The 22637-nt window shown below is 39.7% G+C and overlaps 1 protein-coding gene across 3 annotated transcripts in view; it reads right to left on the reverse strand.

Annotated features, from left to right (window-relative positions):
- XPO4 (exportin 4) overlaps positions 1-22637 on the reverse strand; it is an 85511-nt gene that overhangs the window by 46467 nt on the left and 16407 nt on the right. For all 3 annotated transcript variants that reach the window (XM_063331088.1, XM_063331082.1, XM_063331072.1), the window contains exons 2-4: positions 15836-15941; positions 11995-12136; positions 11597-11735 (exon numbers count right to left, since the gene is read on the reverse strand). In XM_063331088.1, the coding sequence (XP_063187158.1) occupies positions 11597-11735; positions 11995-12136; positions 15836-15941 (387 nt within the window). The remainder of the gene's footprint in view (positions 1-11596; positions 11736-11994; positions 12137-15835; positions 15942-22637) is intronic.

A 22637-nucleotide genomic window follows, 5' to 3' on the forward strand; every position in this document is an offset into this window, starting at 1 on the left:
ATATTTCTTCTAACACAAACTAGAACGACACAGACTTTCAGGAGTATAGATTCTTGGGTGAACCCATCTCTGGAATCATCCAGGCTCCATCCTTACAAAAGAAATTCAAATATTTGAGCAATATCAGAGGTAGCACCGGTACCATCATCACTACAAAACAGAAACAAACTTATTGCAATCCATTTCCCAGCCTTGCTGTTTACTTTCTCTCCCTGTGCACAGGGCTTTGCAGGTATTAGTTTCAGGGAAGATTCTGTTTTCACCTATTTCTATTGATCTAATAATTCAGGTCACTCTGAAGTTTGTTTTGGCCCTTCTTTGCATTGGCTACGCTTACCGTGTTGGTATTTGATCATGATTAAATTCATACCACCAAAGTGATAAAAGCTAGTCAAAACCACCACCTGCAATACACGGCCTACTACACCTTTTCCCTCTCCCCCCATTAAAAAAAAAAAAAAAAAAAAAAAAAGGAGAGAAATACACAGAAAGCCCTGTGGCTTGAAAGCTGGTGGATACTTCCCTCCAAAGCACAACATCCACAAGCCTCAGAAAGAACTGCTCTTTTAGAACGCTGTCTCTGAAGTGATATAAAAATTGTTGAGAAAAAGGCACATTAATTTTAGAGAAACAGATCCCTGAAGACTGAAGGTTTAAGTATCTTTTTCATTCTCAAAATCTGAGGTAAGGTAAATCAAATCCTTATCCTAAAACACAACTTAAAAGACAACTTCCTTTTATGAAACACACTGCTCCAGCCTTTGTTGCTGTTTTTTGAAATAACAAAAGCTTTTTTTCCTGATGCCAAAGTCCAGTAACCATCATCACCAGTTTTAATTATTTTTTCTTTAACTGATCATTACATACAAAGGGGAGTAAATATAGTACAGAGACGCAAGAAGTACTTCAGAAGTGTACTATAACAAGCACAATACAAACTGTACACTGATGAAATGAAAACACTTTTTGTCAAAGAGACGTTCTTCGCAAAAAACTTCAAAATTACTGGCTACCCTCTCAGACTGTTTGGAGCCAAGGTGCCAGGGATGGACAGAGGGATAGGAATTGTTAAAGGGTCATGCATGCCAGCAAGTGTCCAGGGGTTAAACAGAAATATGCACACTACCTCTGAACACCCGAAAGATTAAAGTGGAGATGATACTATTTATGCAAGCCCATACAACAGCTGAGAGCAGTGCCATCCACCCACCAACTGCAACATCTTTGTTCAGAAATGCCTCTGAAGTCAGTACCTTGACCCCCCAGACAACTAGTTATCTTAGCCAGTATACACTAAATTAACATTCTTACTTGCTAAATAAGTTCCAGACAGATCGAACATAGTGGCTTCGTGATAATACACGGGTTTTCTCTTCTACTGTATAATAAAGCTGTACAGTGGACCAGAATATTGCTGATCAGCTGCTAAATAGCTATTTCTTAAAAATGGCAAAGATTAGACTTATTTCAAGTGGACTATTTCTCATCTACAGTCACCACTGTTGCATGTCACACATGATAAAAGCAACATTTAGCCAGTGAAAAACATCATCACGCTTTAAACTACTCCAGCAAAAGTGCAATTTTGCCAGACTTAAAAATATTTCCAATTAGCTCAAACATTTTTATATCCAAATTTCTGTGTAAGCTGTTTACACAATAAATATTTTTTATTTAGAGGAAATCCAGATTTGATCCAATAGAAAAAAATTACTGCCAGCTAACACTGAGATTTAAATCCAGCATTAGAAGTTCCATATGAAAAGAATTAATCGTGGGGGGGAACCCACTTTAAACTAAAAAAAAAAAACCACCCACCCCAACCCCCCCCAAAAATTGGCTCTAGGACAACACTTCAGATAAGAACACATATTTTTAAAGGAATAATCAAAGTTGCCAGAGAACACTGCCCAATTTCATTATGTGCCAGGAGATGCAGAAGCCTCACATGGCTCTCTAAATACTTTAAAATGCAGGCTTTTATTTTATGCTTGAATTACTGACACATTGATACTTCTCAGCCCAGAGAAGCCATGACGTAAGGACATCATTAGTTGCAATTACAAATCTGTACAGTTTGATGCTCTGTAACAATACCATGATTACTATGTGGTATTAATGATTACAATAGTACAACAGCCTGGCTAAAGTTAAGCCGCTTCTACTTTATCATGCAAAGATCTTCACACCAAGCTGCCATCCAGACCACCACAGGATAAGCAGGGCAGCGATGCAGACTACCCATCACTTGCAGTCGGTTGCCCGTTATTGGAAAATAAATCAGTAAGTTCCAATGACAGGTAAGGAGCAATAGGGAAAAAAAGTTTGTGATTACAAATAGTTAATATTAAATGAAATGACAGACATTTTCTCCATCCGTTTTCTCCAGTTTGTTTATATGGTATATAATAATTTATCCTTTCTGTTGGGAAAGTAACATGCTATTGCATGGTAAAAGTGTTCCACTTTTTTTTTGTGTGCTTTTCTCCTGATTTCAAGGGGAAATTTGAAAGGAAGGTTAAATTTTATGATTGATGGTAAAGAAATCTCTTAAATGTGTAGAGAGCAATGGATGGAGCTAGGCTGACTGAATCTGCTAAGAGCCTGATAAAGCAGCTTGAGTAGTGACCTGCCCCCCTGATGTCACTAAGAGCTATTTCAGGTAGTTCTAACGTCAGCTTTGAGCATGAAAGAAGTATGATGTCACTAGAGATTTACACACTTTACTCCCTCCAGCAGCCCTGCTCACAGCAAACACCAGGGCACACCGCATCCCTCCGCTCTCCTCCCTCCCACTGAATTCCCAATATCCCACCAACTCCTTCACCTTGGTATTTCAACACCTGGGGTACAAATCCTGTGCCATTCCCTCACCATCTGAAGGGTGCTGTGTGCCCTACGGGCACATCCATGCCCTCCTGTCACTATCTGCATCTGCACTTACACCTTGCATCCAGGAGGAATTGTAAGTACTCCCATATATCCACATCACCAGAGCAGGAGAAGAGCAAAGATAAGATATTGGCCAGTAATTTAAAATTTACTGCAAAAACAGGCTGAGAGAAGATTGCTTGAGATTGGTTTCCTAGAAGGTAGGTGCCAGCCCCCAGGAGTTTGGTTTATGGACAAGAGCAGAGGAACAGATCAAGACCCGTAACCTTTCCGGGCAATCTCAAGCATTTGCCTAGAGCTGCACACAAAACCTCCGCTGCTTCCCAAAGCTGCCGTAAGACTACAGGAATTTATGTAGATTGTTGTGCATAGCAGTAGGATTGTTATTTTCATATGAATATTAAGAAACTAATTAACATAAATGAACATGTGCCCTGCCCTCTATTGAGTTCTTCTGAATACGCAGCAATATGTGAGAAACTTTGGAATAAAGCTTAAGTAAACTTTATTAAAAGTAAAATTTTACTTTATGAAAAGTAACTCTACTGAAAGTTAACTACTAATATTTTGAAATACATTTTTAAAATTTTTAATTGATTTACATGTATGTTTGGTATGAGTGTATTAATTACCCTCAACACAAACACAGGCTATTAGAAGAAAGATTTCAAAAATCTGAACAACAACATAATTTCATATTAACTAATACAGTTGTGCTCTCTGCAATAAAATTACTTCTTCTTACACATAATAAAATTGAGCGCACTTAACAGATGTAAAGTTCTAGGGCCAGGGGCTTTTTGCTTTGTTTTGCAGTGTGGGATTTTTTTTTTTTTAAGGTTTTTGCCATGCCAAAGAAGAGATTAACAATCCAATTTAATAATACCATACAGAAATAAGCAGAAAATGCACGTGATTCTGGGCATCATATTAAAAGTCAGATCTGAATGTCTATTGCGCAGTAATGCCATTAACTTCATACCAGTAAGAGTACACCTCTGAACCTAGTTTGACTTGCTCGCTAGCAATTTCACTAGTTCTGCCACAAGTACATACCCAAACAATAACCCCATCTAACAAAATCAAATGCTTCTCTTGTTGAGCGCAGACTGCCTCTGAGAATAGCTTGGCACTCACCCCAGTTAGCTTTATTACCAGGAATAAACTTTATGAAAGATCGCTATACATAAAATAGACTCTCAGCTGCTCAAACAGAAGATCAATGGGACTTGTGATAAGAGATTAACTTGGCAATCAGACACCCAGTAGGAACATCGTTTTAGTGGTTTTCTTTTTAAATTACTCTAATAAAACACAGACACTACAGAAAGACCATGCACCATTTTAAAAGTAAACAACATTTATATATAATTCATAGAGCTCAGATGCAGAAGGTAAATGCAACTTATTCCTCCCAATGGAATGTCCCCTATAACAAAAGTTAAAGCCATAGTGTTGGAAGGGATTTCACACTTGTGCCTGGGCTGCCCATGGAATAAGTGAACCGCTTCATTTGAGGGTAGTTAGGTTACAAAGCATCTGAAAGGAAGAAGTGTTCAAATACAGCTTAGGAAAAAACGGACATGTGGTACACCAGCTCCAAGGCAGAAAAGCCAACAGCCAAAGCAGAATGAACTACAACACCAGAAGTGTTCCCTCTGTTCTGAAATTCAGAGCAGGGACACAGCTAGGTTGTCAGAGGCCTGATTAAATCATTCATTTCACTACAAAACCTAAACTATCAAGCACTACCACTCCACCTCCCGCCTTCTGCAACTGTCATTTATGCCTACAGAAAAATAAGTAAGTATATTTAAAAGAATAAAGGTCTCACCTGAGCAGAGAAAATAACATCTATCCTATTACGTTAAATCACTGCCATCCTGAATACGTATTTAAAGGACTTTTTGCCTCCATCCATATAATGTCAACTCTGTTACTGAAATCAAAGGGAAGCCACAAACAGCATTCCATAATACCCCTAAACTAGCTAATTTTAACTTACACAAGAGCAGGAAGAATCAAAGAGTAAATCTATCAGAGGTGGAATTTGCTGTGCTGCTCCCAGGTGATAAAATTCTGTAGTGAGAACGTGTCAAAAGCAATTTTATCAAAATAAAATGTTTAAAGCAAGGCTTCCTTTATAAAGGCAGTAATACACTTCTTCCCTAACTTCCTTGAGTAAGCACAGCTGTATTTGCTACTGTTTCCAGAGTATCTAAACCCCCAGAATGTAAGCTGCAACTCCAAATGGAAAGGTTAACAGGATGGCCACAGGACCAAAAGAAATACCATTATGTACACAGAGTAACTGGGGCCTCTCCAGCTTTTCAACTTGTGAGTATTGCAATGGCGGGGGGGAACCCAGGAGCTGAAGTAGTAGTTCCCAACCAAAGAAAATCAGGATGTATTCTGAAGAAATGCAAGCAAGCACCAGGAAAAACCCACTGGACTTTATCTGTTTGTTCCTTCCCAAATGAGCCAACTGGTGGAAAAAAGCTGTAAAGCAGGGACAGGGTGATAGGAATAGGACCCACAGCTGCAGTTTTGCGCTGTCAGCAGTAAGGGACTGGCTGGGCAGCGCACCCCTTTCTTCCCATTCCCTCTCTGCCACCGTGCAGAGGCAGACCAGCAGCACCAGGCTAACACACCCCACCTACAGTGGCACAACGGGCCAGACCCTGCTTCCCTTCCTCACGGGGAACCAGGCAAACCAAGCAAGGGAAACCCCCAAGGCTGAGCTCAGAAAACCAATTCCTCTGTGAATCATTGGGGGTTACAGGAAGACGATCTTGTGGCATGTGAAGCATGCAGGCTTTGGCCGAAGAGAGAAGGGAAGTAGCAGCCTCTACTAATAGTGAAAGAGGTCCAGGCAGAGTTTGCTGGAGTTTAAGGTGCAAAAACATGCTTTTCTTTGTTTCTCTGGGGATAGGCAAAGTTGTAAAGCAGAAATCAGGAAGGGAAAAAAAAGAAAGTAACCTCAAAGAAAGTGAAGGTCTGAAAACTATTTATCTAGAGGTAACATATCCTTCTCCAGGTTCTTGTCTGAAAGGCACCAGTTAAATCTTCATTCCTACAGTAGTTGCATGAACAAATCCAAGACTTTTAATTAAATTCAAAATAATGAATAGTAAGACTAGCCATGCAGCTCCACATCAGCATCACCCAGCTTTAAATATACATCCTGGCAAGTGCTTTTTGGTAGGCAGAGGGTCCCTTCTCCCCCCACTTTTCCTGGTCCTTCTTGCCTACCTCTGCCTGCCACACTGCCAGATAGGTCACACAAGCTGCATTACATGGCTGTCCTCCACAAAAAAGAAAAAAAAAAAAAAGAAAAAAGGAAAAAAAATATAACAAGGCTTAGGAGGGAAAAGGCTGGTTGTTTTAAGTAAAGTCCCACACAGATCCAGTTTATTACTGAACGTATATATTCAGAAGGGCAGTACCTCCAACAGAAAGTGGGACTGAAGACCAAGCAGCCAGGGTCAATAAACTTCCTATAGAGGCTTTTCCCCTCAAGCCTATTCTTTTGTGTGTCACCATGGTAATAAAGGAAATATAACGCATGGAGAGGCATCATTTCTTTCTTCCCAGCGACTCTCTGAGGTCTATGGGTGAGGGCCTCCACATCTGCACATCTCATGAGATGGCAGAATTGAGGAAACAGAGTCCTGGATGACACACATAGTACATGGGGCACACATCTCTCCTCTGGATCGTCTCCTCACTTCCCAGCCCAGTCTTTGAAACTATAGCTCTATTGTAAGTGATAACAATACTGGCAGCTATGAATTTCTAATATTAAAGTTATTAAGCAACTAAGCTGGAGTCTTGGTCTACTGCATCTCTGATAAAGTAGGCTCTCTTTCAAAAGAAAAATCTGATACAGCTACTAAAAGAATACTTATGTTTTAAAGTTCTCTTACATTTCTATTACCGAATTTTAACTTCATATTAGGAGTAGTTTCTGGATCCCTAAAATTCCCAAACCAATCTTTAACACGCTAACTTAGGCCTTTATAGAGCACTTGTGAGCACGAAGAAAACAGCTTAAATATCCTGTTTTACCATCTGGTTTTTATACTCAACATGTCTCAAGGGCAGCAAGGTTCATAGGACAAGGTAATAATTTTATTAGACCAGAAGATACAACTGACGGTAGAGAGGGAAAAGTAATATATATGTTTTTGTCCAAATATAAAAGTCACGAGCGCCTCTACAACTCCTACCCTACCACAGGAGGCAGCAACAGCTAGACAGGGATCCAGAAGTAAAATTCCTCTTAAAGAATAGAAATGAGAACCATAAATGCTAAAATAAGCGTTACTAGTTATCTATGCAGCCACTACTATTGATAGATTAATTTCAATGAAGATGAATGCCTAGAGTTCTGCTTATTAATATTTCCCACTGTTCACGTGAGATGCATCTACAGCCCGTTCCTGAGCAGTTTTAGGTAACCTGAAGCATCTGAACCTCCTCTCTAGCCCAGCCATGAATATTGTGAAACAGACCAACAGATTTACAGATTTTTTAAGAGAGAAGGAACCGTTAGGATCCCAGAGCTCTTCCAGTATATCTTGACAAGTCTTCTTGCACACACAGAAAAATTTAGGCTTCAGGTACGGAGCTTTATATCGGAATACTTTCCACCATATGTGTTGTGGATCTTAAAACATACAGTTTCTGTTGCTTACCAGACCTGTGTCTGGCCTACAGCAGTTCAACCCCTCTGCATCTGCCTGCCCATATTCTGGAAGAAATCCAGGTGTGACCCATACCTTAGTCCAGTTTTAAACAAAGTCCATCTGATTGTGTTCACATGCAAACCAGTTCCTCCTCCTGGGAATCAATCACCTTAGCTGCCAGGATTCCTGTCCTTCTGGAAGGGGTGAAGGACAAACGAAATCCTTCAGCTATGCAAAAGCAGAATATTCTAACACAAAAAGAAAAGGCCAAGAAACTGAAGGCATTTATAGTTGAGAAGAACTTGGCCCATACAGTTCTCCAAAATCTTGAAATCAGTGATAGAAAACATGTATTTAGCATTTTAAGATTGGCCCATGATACTGTGTCTACTGCCAGAAGCTCTGTCCCCCAGAGATGAAGATTTTGAAAAGAGATCCTGAAATGGCTATTGGAGGGAGATTACAGACTCTCCTTCATGAGCAGGCTCGTATCTCTGTTACAGGAGGAGCCAGGAAAAACAAAACCAGGAACTCCAAATCTAATCCTTGTCCTCCCAGAAGATTACTACCTAAACTCATTTATAAATTAATAGGCAGCCAGACCCTCTGTAGTCTGCTTTCCCTTCTCAGACAGAAGTTTCTGCCATGAGATCCATAAAGGTCCATACTGCAGAGAAGCAGCAGCAAGAGCCAATGCTCCAGGTTCAAACCCTGGCTCTAACCATGCATCCTTCCCATCCCTGTAGTATTAACTCTCCTTAGTGCCCTGTTACTTCCTTAACATGTACACTGTGTTCCACCACTGAGAAATTACTCAATAGTAAAACCATCTTTTTCATCTCCTGCCCACTTCCTCTCATCACTATTCCTTTCCTTCTCTTCCTTCCAGTCTCCTTTTTGTTTTTCATTCTCAACAGTTCATTCATCAGTCTTGCTACCATGTGAGTTTGACACAACGCCACTCAACATACCTTCAAGTTCCACCTTCAAAATACATCTATTTCTAAAGATACTGTTAACTAATACCCAAGAAGTTAAGGTATTAAGCATACCAAATCCTGCAAAAGGACACATGTAAAAGACACAATACCATCTGCATTTGCTGCTGTCCTTATTACACCAACCTTCATGACATGTTATTTTGTGGCACAGGAGTGCCTAACAAACATGAAACTAGTACAGATGTCTGATGGGAACTGGATGGAGGGTTGCAGGGAATGGAAAAGATTAAGTACCTACTTTATTTTTGTAAGATAAAGAAGGGCCAGGAATCTCCAGAGCCAGCAGAAAGGAGAAAGCAAGCAGGAAGCAGGCAAGAGACCATGTCGCTTTTTTTAAAAAGACTTTCTTTGAATTACAAGCTGCTGTAGAAAGTCATTATCAACAGCTAAGAGCCACGTTTCAGAGCTTTAAACATTTTTAAATATGATATGACATGCTCCTGACTCTATATGTTATTTCTCAGCTGCTGGAGCAAACCTCAGGTAGGAGGACACAAACGGGTGGGCAGTAGGTCAGAGGAAACATGGAGCAGAAGTCTGGGAAGGACACAGAAAAGGGACCAAGAGACTCGATAGAGAATTGGGAGTCAAAGGTATGACAGACTTCTGAAACTTGAGTGTACAAGGCTGGAGGCAAGAGTGCACATCACAGGAACGACATGTTAAAAAAGTGGAAGGAGTCGGGAAGGCACAGAAGGCTGGAAAACTTCCGTTGATCTCTCCCAACACCTGTATCCTAGCATCTTCCCTGACTCGGATGAAGGCCTGTTTTTATAACTAATATAAACGCATCTCCAGTGAAGTGCAGAAACACTTGTGACACTGCATGGCGCATCTTGGACCTTGAAAGCAGTGTCACTCCCTCAGCTTCATACCGGACCCTGAAGCACCTTTGCTGAGACTCCACACGGCAAGAAGGCGGCTGCACCACTGCAGTGCCACATGGCCTGATGGGCATGGCCGAACGCTACAGGGACACTAGTAAAAACACTCATTCGTGTTTGAAAAGATAGGTGGCTAATTCATTGTATGAATTCTCATACAACCTTTCAAAGTTATTATATATTTATACCAGAGGTGTGTGCCCTGAACCCACTCAGAGCTCAGCTGTGGCAGGTACTGTGCTAACACACAATTTTATTACCCCTTGTCATTGTGTATGCCAAGTGCTGGGTCACATAAAGCTGTGCTGGCACCAGAGTTTCTCTTGCAGCAAAGTCTCAGAAGATTACAAAAACATTTTTATGAACTCTTTTATAATATAAAACCTCATAGGTACAGGGGAGCATGTGTTTATAACCAGCCTGCCAAAGACTAACAAACGTATACTGCGCCTTACAGAAAATATGTTCCAGCAGCATCGTCTGTCATTTTTTGCTAGTACTTTGTATTAGCATACCAGAGTAAAAAACATCTTTATATACTAAAGATGTCTTAAACACCCTTCTTAAAATGTGAGCAACATACTTTGGAAAAACTATGGAGAAAGTAATACTTGTGAAGAGGAGTAGATAAAAGGAAATGAAAAGCTGGGCCAAACTTGGTCTCTGTATAGTGGCAGCAAGTGAAACTTTAAGAGAGTGAAATATTGTCCCTTCCCCCAGCCTGAGCTCCTGTGCACGGAGCTGTGTTCCGCAGCAAGCCTGGGGTGATAGCTTACAGCCGGCAGGCTTAGCTTGCTGTGGTCAGTGCAGCCCGTCTGCGTATTAGTGCACACACAGAACACAACTGTAGAAGTTGGATTGCTCAAGAGTTAGTTCAGAGACAATTTCTCTGTTAACATCCAGGCTGCTATTTACTCCACTTCTGTATCTTTATGCAAAGATTATATAAACTACATAAGCATACACACCAGCATGAAAAAAACTTGAAAACCTCAGTTGTAGCTCCATTTTAATAACAAGGTTATCTTTCCCGGAAAAAAACATGAACTTAACATCGATCTCCTAAGCAAATGCCCATTTCTATCCAAATTATGTACAACCAAAAAGGTTAAAATGTTCTCCCTTCAGCTAAATATCAGTGAAATTAAGGTTTAGAAGTATAACTGAAATTTCCATACCCTAGGGGGATATCACTTGTGCTTAGAGGTGACACACTATTTTTAGGACCATGACATGAGCTGCATTACTTCTAGCACATTTTGATCGAATTTTCAGAGTTAAACACTTGCCGCTCACAACTAGTACAACTGCTGCTCTAAATGCTCGGCAATGTCAGGAGTCCATTCCCTCAAGGTTTGTTTTGTTTGAGAAAAGCTTCGGTTAAAAGTTTCAGCATGGAATCTACATTATCTTTGATTTGCACTTGGTAGGAGAAAAATCACCTCTCTTTAATCTCTAGTTACATGCCTCTATTATGACCTATTCTAAACTTATCCCCTGGCATAGCAAACGGAATTTCACTAAATGCATAGATAGATATTGGACACCTTGTTTCCACTTTGAGCTCAGTATGGAAGGTAACACTTACCCCTAGTAGTATGACATTAAATCTAGATTAAGTTTTGTATTTCCATTCCACGTTTTACTTCCTCACACCCCTTTCTCTCCACCTACCCGTCTCCCAGAGAACAGCAGAGGCCTTATGCCTCTTGCTGGGTAGCCTATTCTGACAGCTGAGCCACAGGAGGGTGCAGCTCTGCACAGATGGAAGGCGAACAGAGCGCGTAGAGAACCTGCCAGCTAATGGAAAATCCATTTTAGATCTTTTATTAAAGAAACCTAGAGAAACAAAACAAGAAAAACCCATGGCACTTAAAGTGGCTATTCAGAGAAACCTATTTCCTAGAAAATATGGTGTACTGAAGAACTACACATACTATTACTAGTCCCAAAAACATCCTAATCCAAAAAATCTCAGATTTTGTAAACAATTGCTTGAATAGCTATCAACTTAATTACTAATTTTAATTTTTAAATGAGAAGCATACAAGATTTTATAGTCACTAAGTATATAATTTATGCTGCTCATACAGATTGCTTTAAATTTAAATAAAAAAAAGAAAATACTTACTACAGTGGGGTTACCGCTGCTGATCAACTGGCTGACTTCATGAAAAATGCTTTTGCAGTCAATTGATTTGTCTAATGATCCCCGTTTCACTATCACCGCTACAGCTAATAGAATCTGCTCCCGAACGTACTTTTGAAGGCTGTAAACAACACCACAAAAATATGTTTGCAAATAATTTTGAACATCAGTGCTCAGTAAAATTTTTAACTCATTTCTTTTTCAAACATTTTGTGTGAATTTCCCTTATGAGGGAAAGCTGACAACTTTACAGAAGACAACTAAGTGTTAATGGAAGATATTGTTGAAATGGTCTTCTACCACTACCCTTGGAATCAAAAGGATAACACAGACTTTATGTAGAATCCTGCATGTTCAGAGGGTTTTTTTCCTGTACTTACTTAGGCCTTTGTAAGACATAGGTTAGAAGGAATGTTCGCAGTGACTCAATGCTAGCTTTTTCCAAGAGAATCCATTCTCTTACAACCGCTTCCATTATCGCTGTAGCAGCTTGAAAAAGGACATAGTCCACTTTACTAGTTTCTGTGGGGAAAAAAAAAAAAAGGCAATTAGAGTATCAGAAGGCATACATGTATTTATTTTGTGTGTATTTCTAAGAAAAAAATTAATGGAATTTACTTCTATTTAATTTATTATTAAATGGAATTTTGTTGCTATCAAATTAGACAAAGAATTTATGCCTCAAAAGTGGGGAAAAATAAATCAATAATCCAATTATCAAATTGACCAATATTATTTGAGTCAGAGATTAAGGGAAGAAAAGTTGGCTGCACAAGGAGACTGGGTCAAAGATCAGGAATAAGAATGCTAACACAACTGTGGAACAACGACAAAAAGACTCATTTAGTCCCAATACATTAAGATATGAGCAATCTGACAGGCACATCAGAACCAAAGACTTCTCCATCATTCGGGTGCTTGCCTTTGGAGCCAATAGTGCATAAAATTACATTTATTTTATGGATGGTAAAGAGAACCAAGTCCACTTAGACCTAGAGATAACAATTGTGTTTAACTATCAAAGCAAGTTTTACAGACTGGTGCATTTAAGGTTTTTTACATTATGTTCAAGCTTCCATATTTATCTTGAGGTAATAAAAATATAACTTCCTACCAAAGAGCAGGAATCACGTATTATTATCTGAATATCTGATTGATTTGTATATAGTGCACTAAAACTAGAAAAAGAAAAGAGGTGACAAATTGGATGACTACAGACTATAATTTAAAGAGAAACCTCAGAATTCATATTTATTTTGTATGACGACAGAGCTACAGAGAGGTGGGAGGTTTTTTTTGTTCCTTTGCTTTTATAAATTTTAACTTAGAAATAGCATTTAGTATCTCAGTAGCCAGTTTCAAACATACTGAGCTCTGTAGAAAACACAGAAAGAGCATTCAAAAAAGGTGTAGCCACAGGTGACAAAAACAAAGTATGAAACAGTGAAATAAAATTCCCAAATAAGAAGTGGAGTTTGAGCTATGGTGGGCCACCTGCCAGGACCAGAAAAACTTCATTTGTTTGAGAAAGTCTCAGTCATGAGATGATGGGCTTTAATAGACTACAAAACAAACTTTCTTCCCTTGATCATATTCACACAAGTTTGTAACACATATCCTTTATATGCAAGTTCTATATCCAAGATAGCAGCCACTTTGCTAAAATGTTTTTAAGGAATTTAATCAGGTTCCAAATCTAAACCCTACACAGGTGAACATGCTTAAATAAAAATAAACCACCATTAAATCTACTTAGCTTTATTTGGAAAAGTAAGTAACCACTAATTAAAAGATAAATATGAGCCAAATGATTCCTGCATGGGAATTTTAATTCTGCCATTTTCCAACTTCTGGGTCTTTGGCTTTTCAAACTGTACAAAGCTCACACAAAAAGAGAATGCTATTAACAAAAGAGGATACAATTTCTCCTTTGTGTCAAGTACCACAGATGCACAACTGCAATCATTAACAGCACAGACGTCCAGCACTCAGTGTAAGCTTATAACTAGTCGGGCAACCATTATCCTCTACATGAAGTTACTAAAGAAAGACAGGATAAGTGTTGCTAGTACATTTAGGAGCTATAAGCTTACAGCAGAAGAACATAGAGCCTCATGCTTCCTGGTTCAACTCCAGGTTTCTAAAGAAACTGTACAGTATTGGCTGTTCCCCTTTTCCTTACGCTCATCATCTCTGTTGCTCTCCCTGTATCGCTCGGACACTTTTCTTTCCATGAATGCCATCAACATCCTTGTTATCTCTCTCCATCTCCATTCCAACTCCAGTCTTGACCATTTTTTTTTCCTGTTTCTTTTTTTTCCTGTTTCTTTTTAAACCCACCTACTGTAATCCTCTGGTTCCTGCCCATCCTTACCTGCACATATCCCTTCAGTACACTTTTATCCTTCGTTATAAACAGCTTGTTTCCCTGTCCAGTTCCTGATTCATAATTCCTACCTCTCCCTTCTCACCTACCAGGTGTTAACCAGCTGTTCTTTCTGTCCAGACTGTACAAACACTGACTCCAGAAGCACAAAGCTTTGGGAAAAGTCTCTCAGTTCCAGGTCTCAGCATCACAACTGCCTATTGGAGAAGCCACTGCCAGGAAAAACCTGACCCATGTGGAAACATGCTGGTTTCTCAATGGTGATAGCACATGAGCAGTTTAAGGATATAATATTTCTAGACATCCAGAAGATGTTAAAACCAGGATCACATTCTTCCAAGCAGCCATATTTCTAAATGAAAAAAGAAAAATGTCTGCAGATATTTAATTATTAATGCTAAGTTGCATTTCCTTCTTCAAGGACAAGATGCCGTGATGTATCCCTCAGCACAGGTAGTACTGCTAGGTATTTATGTCATAAATTTCCATTATTTACTTCTGAGCAATGCTATATACATCACTTAGGAGAGATCAAAACGTTCTGCAAACAAAGTTAATTAAATATGTTCTTTTGCACACTTAAAATTCTCTAAAAATCAATGTGAAAATAAAAAGCATCAATTTTGCTGACGCACAAAGCAAAAAGTGTGGTTACAGTCTTCAGGACCAGATGAAGTTCTAATATACTAAACCCAGAAGAAACTCATTTGCAGAAAAAATTTTGGTTGGGGAGTGGGTATAGGAAAAGAACCACACGCTGCTCTATATCTTACAGTATAGCTTAACAAAGTAGTAGGCCTGCAATATTGACATCACAATATTCGTGAACTGCACTTCTCTAATCCAGTAATTTTAGAAATAACTGTTAAAAAAATAAATGTGGAATAAATGAATTATGAAAATAATATTATTTTAAACATAATTCTAATATTTCTCTGTTTATTCTGGAAAATTCTTTGAAAGAAATGTTGCTTTTGGGGGTTTTTGGCGTATATTCTTTTCCATAAATTTCCAGGTTTTCCTCACCAGGTTTCAGAGTCAGCTTTCACTGAAACTTCCCCCTCGCCTGCCTCCAACACTCCCATCTGGTCAGTACAGCGGTGCTGAGCAGGAATCTTACATGCTCACTGCTCCTGCAATTTTCAGATTATTTAGCTGCCAAACTCTAATAAGTCTCTCTAGCGCCTGTAAAAACAGATTTGTTTTTAAAGACTTGTAACACAACCACATTTACATCATTTCCATTAAAACCCAATACATTTCTGATAAAAGGCAATACCTACCGATCTCTTCCCTTTCTCCACAGGCATAATGCCACAAAACTTTGAATCAATACTCTATTGCTTCTACCAGCAGGGCAGAAACTTTTCTAACTTTTTTTCTGTTTGTTTTTCACACAACAGGTGGTCTGTTAACAGCAACTTACTAAGACATTTGATCTGAAAAACTTCCACCGTGGAAAAGTTCAGCATCAGTGCAAAATCTGGCAGAGCTGTATAAAATTGTACTGCTGATTGATTTAATGGGAAGCACCAAGGAATCACACTACAGGCAGTTCTACAAAATCCACAGATCAGACAGGATTACAAATAATCATGTAGCAGAGGAAACTTCAATCTGTTATATCAGTTTAGGAACTTAGCTACATGAAGTTACACCTGACAGCTTTAAAGCTGCCAGAAACAAAACCAAAGGGCAGCAATAGGCTTCATCCTCCATCAGAAACTACCCCTCCTCAAAATCAAAACTAATGTTCATGCTCCCAGGTGGAAAAGAATGGCACAGTTCCAGTTACAAAAACACATACATGCTTAGCTTCCTTTATCAAAACTTACCCAAAATATGTTTGCAAACAGCAAATGGTGATTTTGATTTTCTAAATGATAAGAATATGTGCTCAGCATGTTGGCGTTGTTCATTATTGACCATGGAAGGTGGTGCCTGAAAGAAAAGAAAGAGTTAACCAAGTACTAAAACCCAATCCCAGTTGTAAATATACACGAGCAATGTCATGAATTTAAACATAGTTGCCTTGTTAAAATCAAGTATGTCTTGGTAAAACTACCTGTTCTTTCTCGGTCATGGCCTCTTCTTACATACCACCGTGTAATTTATATCACGTGCATGTAAGTGTAAATATTGAGACATCAGGCAGAGAGTGAATAATTCTAAGTATTGTGTTTCTGATGACACTTCTGAAGAAAGATAAAAGTCAGATCTAAATTCAACCCAATCTTTTTGCTACTCAAACCAAAAGTATCGTTGCACACGTCTACTGAACGCCGCTAAACACACTCACAGCCACAGAAGCAAAGCACTGTTTTTCCTTTAGTTCTACATTTGTTTTAAAAGATTGAATTGTATAATAAATTTGAGGGATTAAAAAATCATGACTATGGATGCGCTCTAAAATAAAGTATCAGCAGTAACATACTACCCTCTAGTGTTTCGCATTAAAGTTGACATCTTAAAGACTGAGTGAGGGCTTGAATTCTAGAGAGGGGTCAGCTTGTTTGGGGATGGCTACAGCAGTTCCCCAGCTGTACGAGGGATGATACCCATCCCCTTACACCCCCATCCCCTTACACCACGGGCACCTTAACTGCTCCAGGTGCTACCTGCTGCTCCACTACTGCTGAAAGCCAGCTCCACAGTGGCTTCTACCTGAAAATCACCTGGAGGTAAAGCATGAAACTACGCAGTAACCTGGACCACTGCGAGGTGGGATATCAGCCTACGGAACCCAGATGAGAGCTCACCACCTGCACTGCAGCCTCACCTCATGCTGCAACCCTGAGATCCGCTCCCACTGCCCCACAAGGTAAGGGCAACCCTGCCGAAAACATCAGCTGTTCACAACACCGTGTTGCTCTCCGCTTTTGCCATTAATAGTCTCCAATTTCTGCTATTTGGGATTTATCTAAACAAGCACACGGCACAAAATACTCTCACAGGCTATTACACTGCCCTCGTACACCGGGCAGCGTAAGATGAATCGATGCGTGTTTGAGAAAGGAACGTGCACACGTAGAGAGACTGCATACAAACTACAGAGCCGGGTCAAGGTGACAGAGTAGGTTATTGAACTTCAGCTGAACTTCCAAACTCCAAATTCAAGTCCTGTTCCTGGCAATCTGAGGAGAATGTGTGTGCCACGTACCTTTTGGTTTTGATTTATACCTGCTGCTTTGGGAATAAAAGCACAAATATCTTACCATAAAGACCAAGGTATTTAACTTAAGAAAAATATATTCCAGTAAATAAAATATATCAAATCTGATTTAATTCATTCATCCTTGACAAAACACAGACAAAAGATTCAAATATGAGCTAATAACATCCCAGACTGCTGCTCCTCAATCATTTCCTCAATAATCTGACTAAATGAAGCAAAGGAAAGTAGGCTGCTGATCCTCAAAGCAAGGGGGTCCTAATAAGCAGCCGTGCTCCTTCTCACACAGCAAATTTCTGACTCTCACAACTTTTCCTGTGCAGACATTATGAATGCCCTGGGAAGGCAGCAAAAAAAGAAGAGTAGGAAGGCAGCTGCCAGAAAGCCTCGTGGATGCAGAATAAATGCTCTGTTCCTTCACAAATCTGCTCTGCTACAGCCAGTTCGGGGCAGGATCTCCCTGGACAGTGATTTAAACGCATACAGGACAGCTCAACCTTACCAGCTCTGGGGATTGATCAGTGTTTGCCTATATCCCCTTCTGGGCAGGAGGCGGTACAGAGGAGGTTGTGTACCCATGCAGACGGCAGCATGCCTTCAGTTCAAGTCTGCCTCCCAAGTGCTCAGAGCAGCATCTCAGGGTCTAAGTCAGCAGGCTGGATGCAAATGCTCGCACAGAAGAGTTTTCGGATATTTGGGGCATTACAAACTTCTGAGCAACTGACACAGAAGAAAGCTCCATGGAGGTACCCGAATCCTTCCAGCACACTGAGCTTCAGCTAACTCCAATCCAACGCAGAAACACAAACTTTTAGTAACTTTTAAAGCAAATTTAAACTTGTAAAGAAGCAACCTCAGTGAATTAGGGCATGTGACACTTCTGTGATAAAACTTCAACTCTCCTGCATGAAGCCAGCCATCAGACAGAGCTGCTCCCAGCCACCCACGCGCCCTGCAGTCTGAAGGACAGTACTGCTCTACGGGGACTCTGGCTACATTCACAGCGACATAGCCAGCTATACTGAATGCCAGAAGAATATCTGCAGCAGGTTATCAAAAATGCAGGAATGACCTGTACTGCCACAGCTTGACACACACTTCAGTCAGTGCTATCGCAAATAAACCAAAACAAACAAGCAAGCAGTCCCTGTTTTTTTTGCCCATGGGCAAGCGTTTCTGCAAATGCCTAGATTGGCAAAGTGATCACCAAAAAGCATCCCACCAAAGGCAGGTTATTTTCATCTGGATCAGTCCCCCAGCCTGGATCACCATAAGCCAGCAGAGACGCCTGTGCCAGCACAGCACAGGACATGATGGCTGGTGACATAGGCTGGTGACATTGTGCTTTTTCCAGCACAATTACCATTTAAAGTGCATTTAAAACCTACAGCCTCTGTTGCTGTGCAATGCCATGGGAATACTCTGAAGTCTCAATAAACACACAGTTTTGGCTAATGAAGTTTCATGAGAACTAAGAATCAAATTTCTTGAGACAAGTGACTTATTTTAGTAACTCTCCACTACCAAAAGGAGAGGTCCCACTCCTTTCTTGCTCTTACCTGCGTGGGCTTGTCACCTCCTTGAATTATCCCATCTATCAACTAGCCCACCAAAAAAAGAAAGGGGGGGGGACACAAGGGGAATGAACACTCTTTTGTTACTTTAATAAGCATCAAGTAGTCAGACAAGTGCCAGAGCCAGGGCAACAATGGGGAGAAAAGGAATGAAATGATGTTGCCCTTTCAGCAGTACTGACCTTGCAGCTCACAGCTCTGCAGTCTCGTGAAGTCTCACTAAATTACAGCCAAGTTAGAAGGAATCCTTTGGGTATGACAAAGCATAGCATTCTGCAAGCCTGGGGTCATTTATATTCACATTCTTAGAGCAAGGAGAGCTCAGGGCTACCTGATCTTGAACTGATTTTGCATTAACAAAGCATATTTGAGTTTGTCACACAGAGATCATATCTATTTTCAGTGTTCTGTAACACTTAAGGGTACTTTCAGGGATATCAACAGCAAATTACGGCACCATTAAAAAAAAAGAAGACAGAATGAAAGTTTCACAGGAAATACCCCCTTATGCTTACAATAACTAGAAAAGAGACCTCTAACTTTACATTATTTTAACTCTTCTACATCTCTGAAGTCTGATTACAGAAGACCTTTGGCACCTTGAAAAGGCATACGGGACATCATATTCCTGTATTAATTTTTTAAATTGCAATAATTTAATAATACATTCTGCACTTACACTCTCAAAATTCCAGAAGAGACAAGTGCAACAGGTTAAGCTTTAAACTGTACTATGTAGCCACCAGAGGGAGCTTAAAGCTCACAGTCTGCTGCCTTCACTGCCTTCAAACAGTAGTTATCTGTACACCAAAAGTAAAGTACAGCTAATTTAAGGCTTTAAAGGAAATCCCAGCATACACACATTCTATGTACAAATTTCACATTACGAGAACACTGGCTTAGGGGAGCCCAAGAGCCCTGGAAGCCGGTGCCCGCAACAGGGTTAGAAATGTACCCCAAGTACCCATCGCGCTTGGAAAGTCTCCCCAGGATACTTACATGTTCACTGTTTTCTTTCCAATTGTCTCCTTCAAATTCTTCACTACCATCCAGTTTACAGGGAATTAAAAAACAGTGTGGTAATGATCAGACTCTTTTGGCACACTGAAACTACTGCCAGCTATACCACTTTCCTTTCTGTGCTGCCTGATCTTACCACTAATACCCTTCTGCTCTCTCTTTTGTCTAACAATTTACCTGTAAAAAGTTCTCCAGGACAAAGATCATCTTTCTGGTTTTAGCACAGCAAGATGCTGCCCCATAAGAATAGAGTTCCCATATAACACAGTACTATAAATAAAATTACATCCTTTCAGCTACCAAGGCTGTCTGGATAAAGCAACAGGAACAGCAACAGCACTGCCTGCTGACTCAAATGGCGATTATTCACACAAGGGAAAGAGAAACTGAAAAAAACCAAGACTGGAAACACACTGGAAGACGAGCACTAATACTTTCAGGACTACTAAACTTATCTGAAAGCCTGGACAACTAAGTAATGTTTTCTTTCATGTCAACTAGCTTCTGAAAAAAAGAAAAAAAAACAACCAAAACATAGTTTGTTCTACTTCATTATGTCCTGCTATCACTAGTCGAAAATTAAGGTAAGGTATTTAGGTATTTGATGACAAAATTGTAACAAAGCCAACAAGCATATGTTAGACAATTTAAATCCTGCACGTGCTTACAGAAATCCCATACTTTCTCTGTATGGTCATGAAAAACCTTTACTGTGTTTTTTCTACTCAAGGAAAAAGCATAAGAAAGCCATGGTCTTTGCTTCCCTTCTCACTCCTCTTCTTAGAACACCACAAATAATGGCAATGATTCTCCTCAAGCTATCAACAGTAAATGAGACAGTGAAAAAAAAAATCTTTTTGAAAAGAGCAGAAACACTAAACTTTAGGAGAAAATAGAGTCTGTGAAGTCAAAAGTAGAAAACTCCTTCAACAACACACAGTCAAAAAAGAGGACTGGGGGGGGGAAACAAAAAGGAAAAAAAAAAAAAAAAGAAGAGAGATGGACACTGAAGTTCTCCACATTATGGTAAATACAGGACTGAGTCCTCAGCACCTTTCTAATAATTTGGGATACACGGAGACAGATGCAGTTTGAAGGAATGTGTTGGCACAGATTAGCCAAACCGAAAAGCTGCCCAAATCATAGGTACAAACACATTTTTCTGGTGTGATGTAAGCATGCTCCAACTTTCTTTACAAAGACTGAACACACAGGCTGCAGCTCCACAGTACATAAAGATCTCAGATACAGACAAGCCCTTCAAAAGCTGGGCAGTGATTTTCAATGGTAGGAAGAGAGAGAGATTAGGCTTTTATATCCTTGATTAGATTCTTAATAGTTTCCTTTCACAGACTCACATATCACCCTACATTTGATTTTTCACTTTTTGTACATTAAAAAACTCAATAAAATCAGCACGCTCAGGAGATAGCCCATCTGAGCTTACATGGCTGCTACAGCAATGAGACAATTATTTTGGAAGGACAGAAACTGTTGTGTAAAACTAATCCCATGTCCAGTTTTGCCTTCCTTGACTATCAGACCAGATACTTTACAAAAATCTAAACGTTAATTCCAAACAATTACCTTTTCTTTCCAGCATGGAACCTGATAAAAACAAAACTGGCTTCAGCTTTCCATCACAAAGAACAGTTTCTCCTCAACGAGTTCGAGGTCAGCGCACCCACTTTAAAACCTTCTTCTCCCCTTTCTTACCACTACAAGACTATTACGACAAACCGTAACACAGATGAAGCTCCAGCGCCCTTCTCCCTACTAACAAAATAGGGGGTGCTCCAACATTGTTCATAACAACTATCTACTTCTGGCAATCTTAGTATAAGCAATCCACTGATCTGAAAAACGCAGAAGTCACAAATGCAACAAATTAACAATATTAAACCCCCCAAACAGCACAGGGGCCTCCACAGCCAGGAGAGCACTGGTAGGTTTGTAACTAGCTTTCCCATTCATATTCCCTGCAACCATCCTTTTGTACTACGGGAAGATAAAAAAAGGCGCCTGATACAGCAGCATCATTTAATTCCATAAGTTTATATATTGCCAATTACTTTTTTCTTCTCCAAAATAACCTGTCTTTTTTTCTCCCTTATATAACACAGATTTCTCATTTCTAACTTTGATGATCTTTTTTTCTGCTCCTCCCTTGATGGTATACCACCTATTTAAATGATATAATATTATTCACTGATGCTACAAGAAAGGACAGCACAACTTGGAACAATTAAGCGGGCTAAAAATTTGTCATACGTTACCTAGGCAGAAACCGAGTAACACAAACAGATATTACAAATAATTTAAAATATTAATTCATAGTGACACTCAGAACAGGAAAGAAGTAGATATGAGAAAGGGTTAGATGAACTGTCATTTGAAAAATATACACATGACTAGGAAACATCTGGTGAAGGTACACATTGGAAAATAAGGTATAAACATAAGGAGCTAGGGGGTTTTGCTTTGTTCTAAATAGTAGTAGTAGTTAGATGCAGATAGAGGATCTGAAGCTATACATACATATACAGAACCACATGCTTAGTACAAGCATTTCCTTCCTCAGTAACATACCTTTTAAAAAAATATATATATAATTACAACTGGTCATGATGGAGACTGCCAAGCAACGATGGTAATAGAGACATGAGAAATGCACCAAATGGGTTGCAAGTATCATGCCCTCTTCGTAAGACTGAAGTTGAAGTCACTGTGTATTTGCCAATAACAGACTGAAGCAGTAACACCACATCCACGTTTGAAGTGGCGTCTGCTTTTTTAGTTCCTTCCTCTTATTTCTGAAAACACGTTGCTTTTAAAAAAAAAAAAGTATCAAATCCCCTCAAGTGATTCTGT

The sequence above is a fragment of the Chroicocephalus ridibundus genome, chromosome 1 (genome assembly GCF_963924245.1).
Source record: "Chroicocephalus ridibundus chromosome 1, bChrRid1.1, whole genome shotgun sequence".
Taxonomy (NCBI): domain Eukaryota; kingdom Metazoa; phylum Chordata; class Aves; order Charadriiformes; family Laridae; genus Chroicocephalus; species Chroicocephalus ridibundus.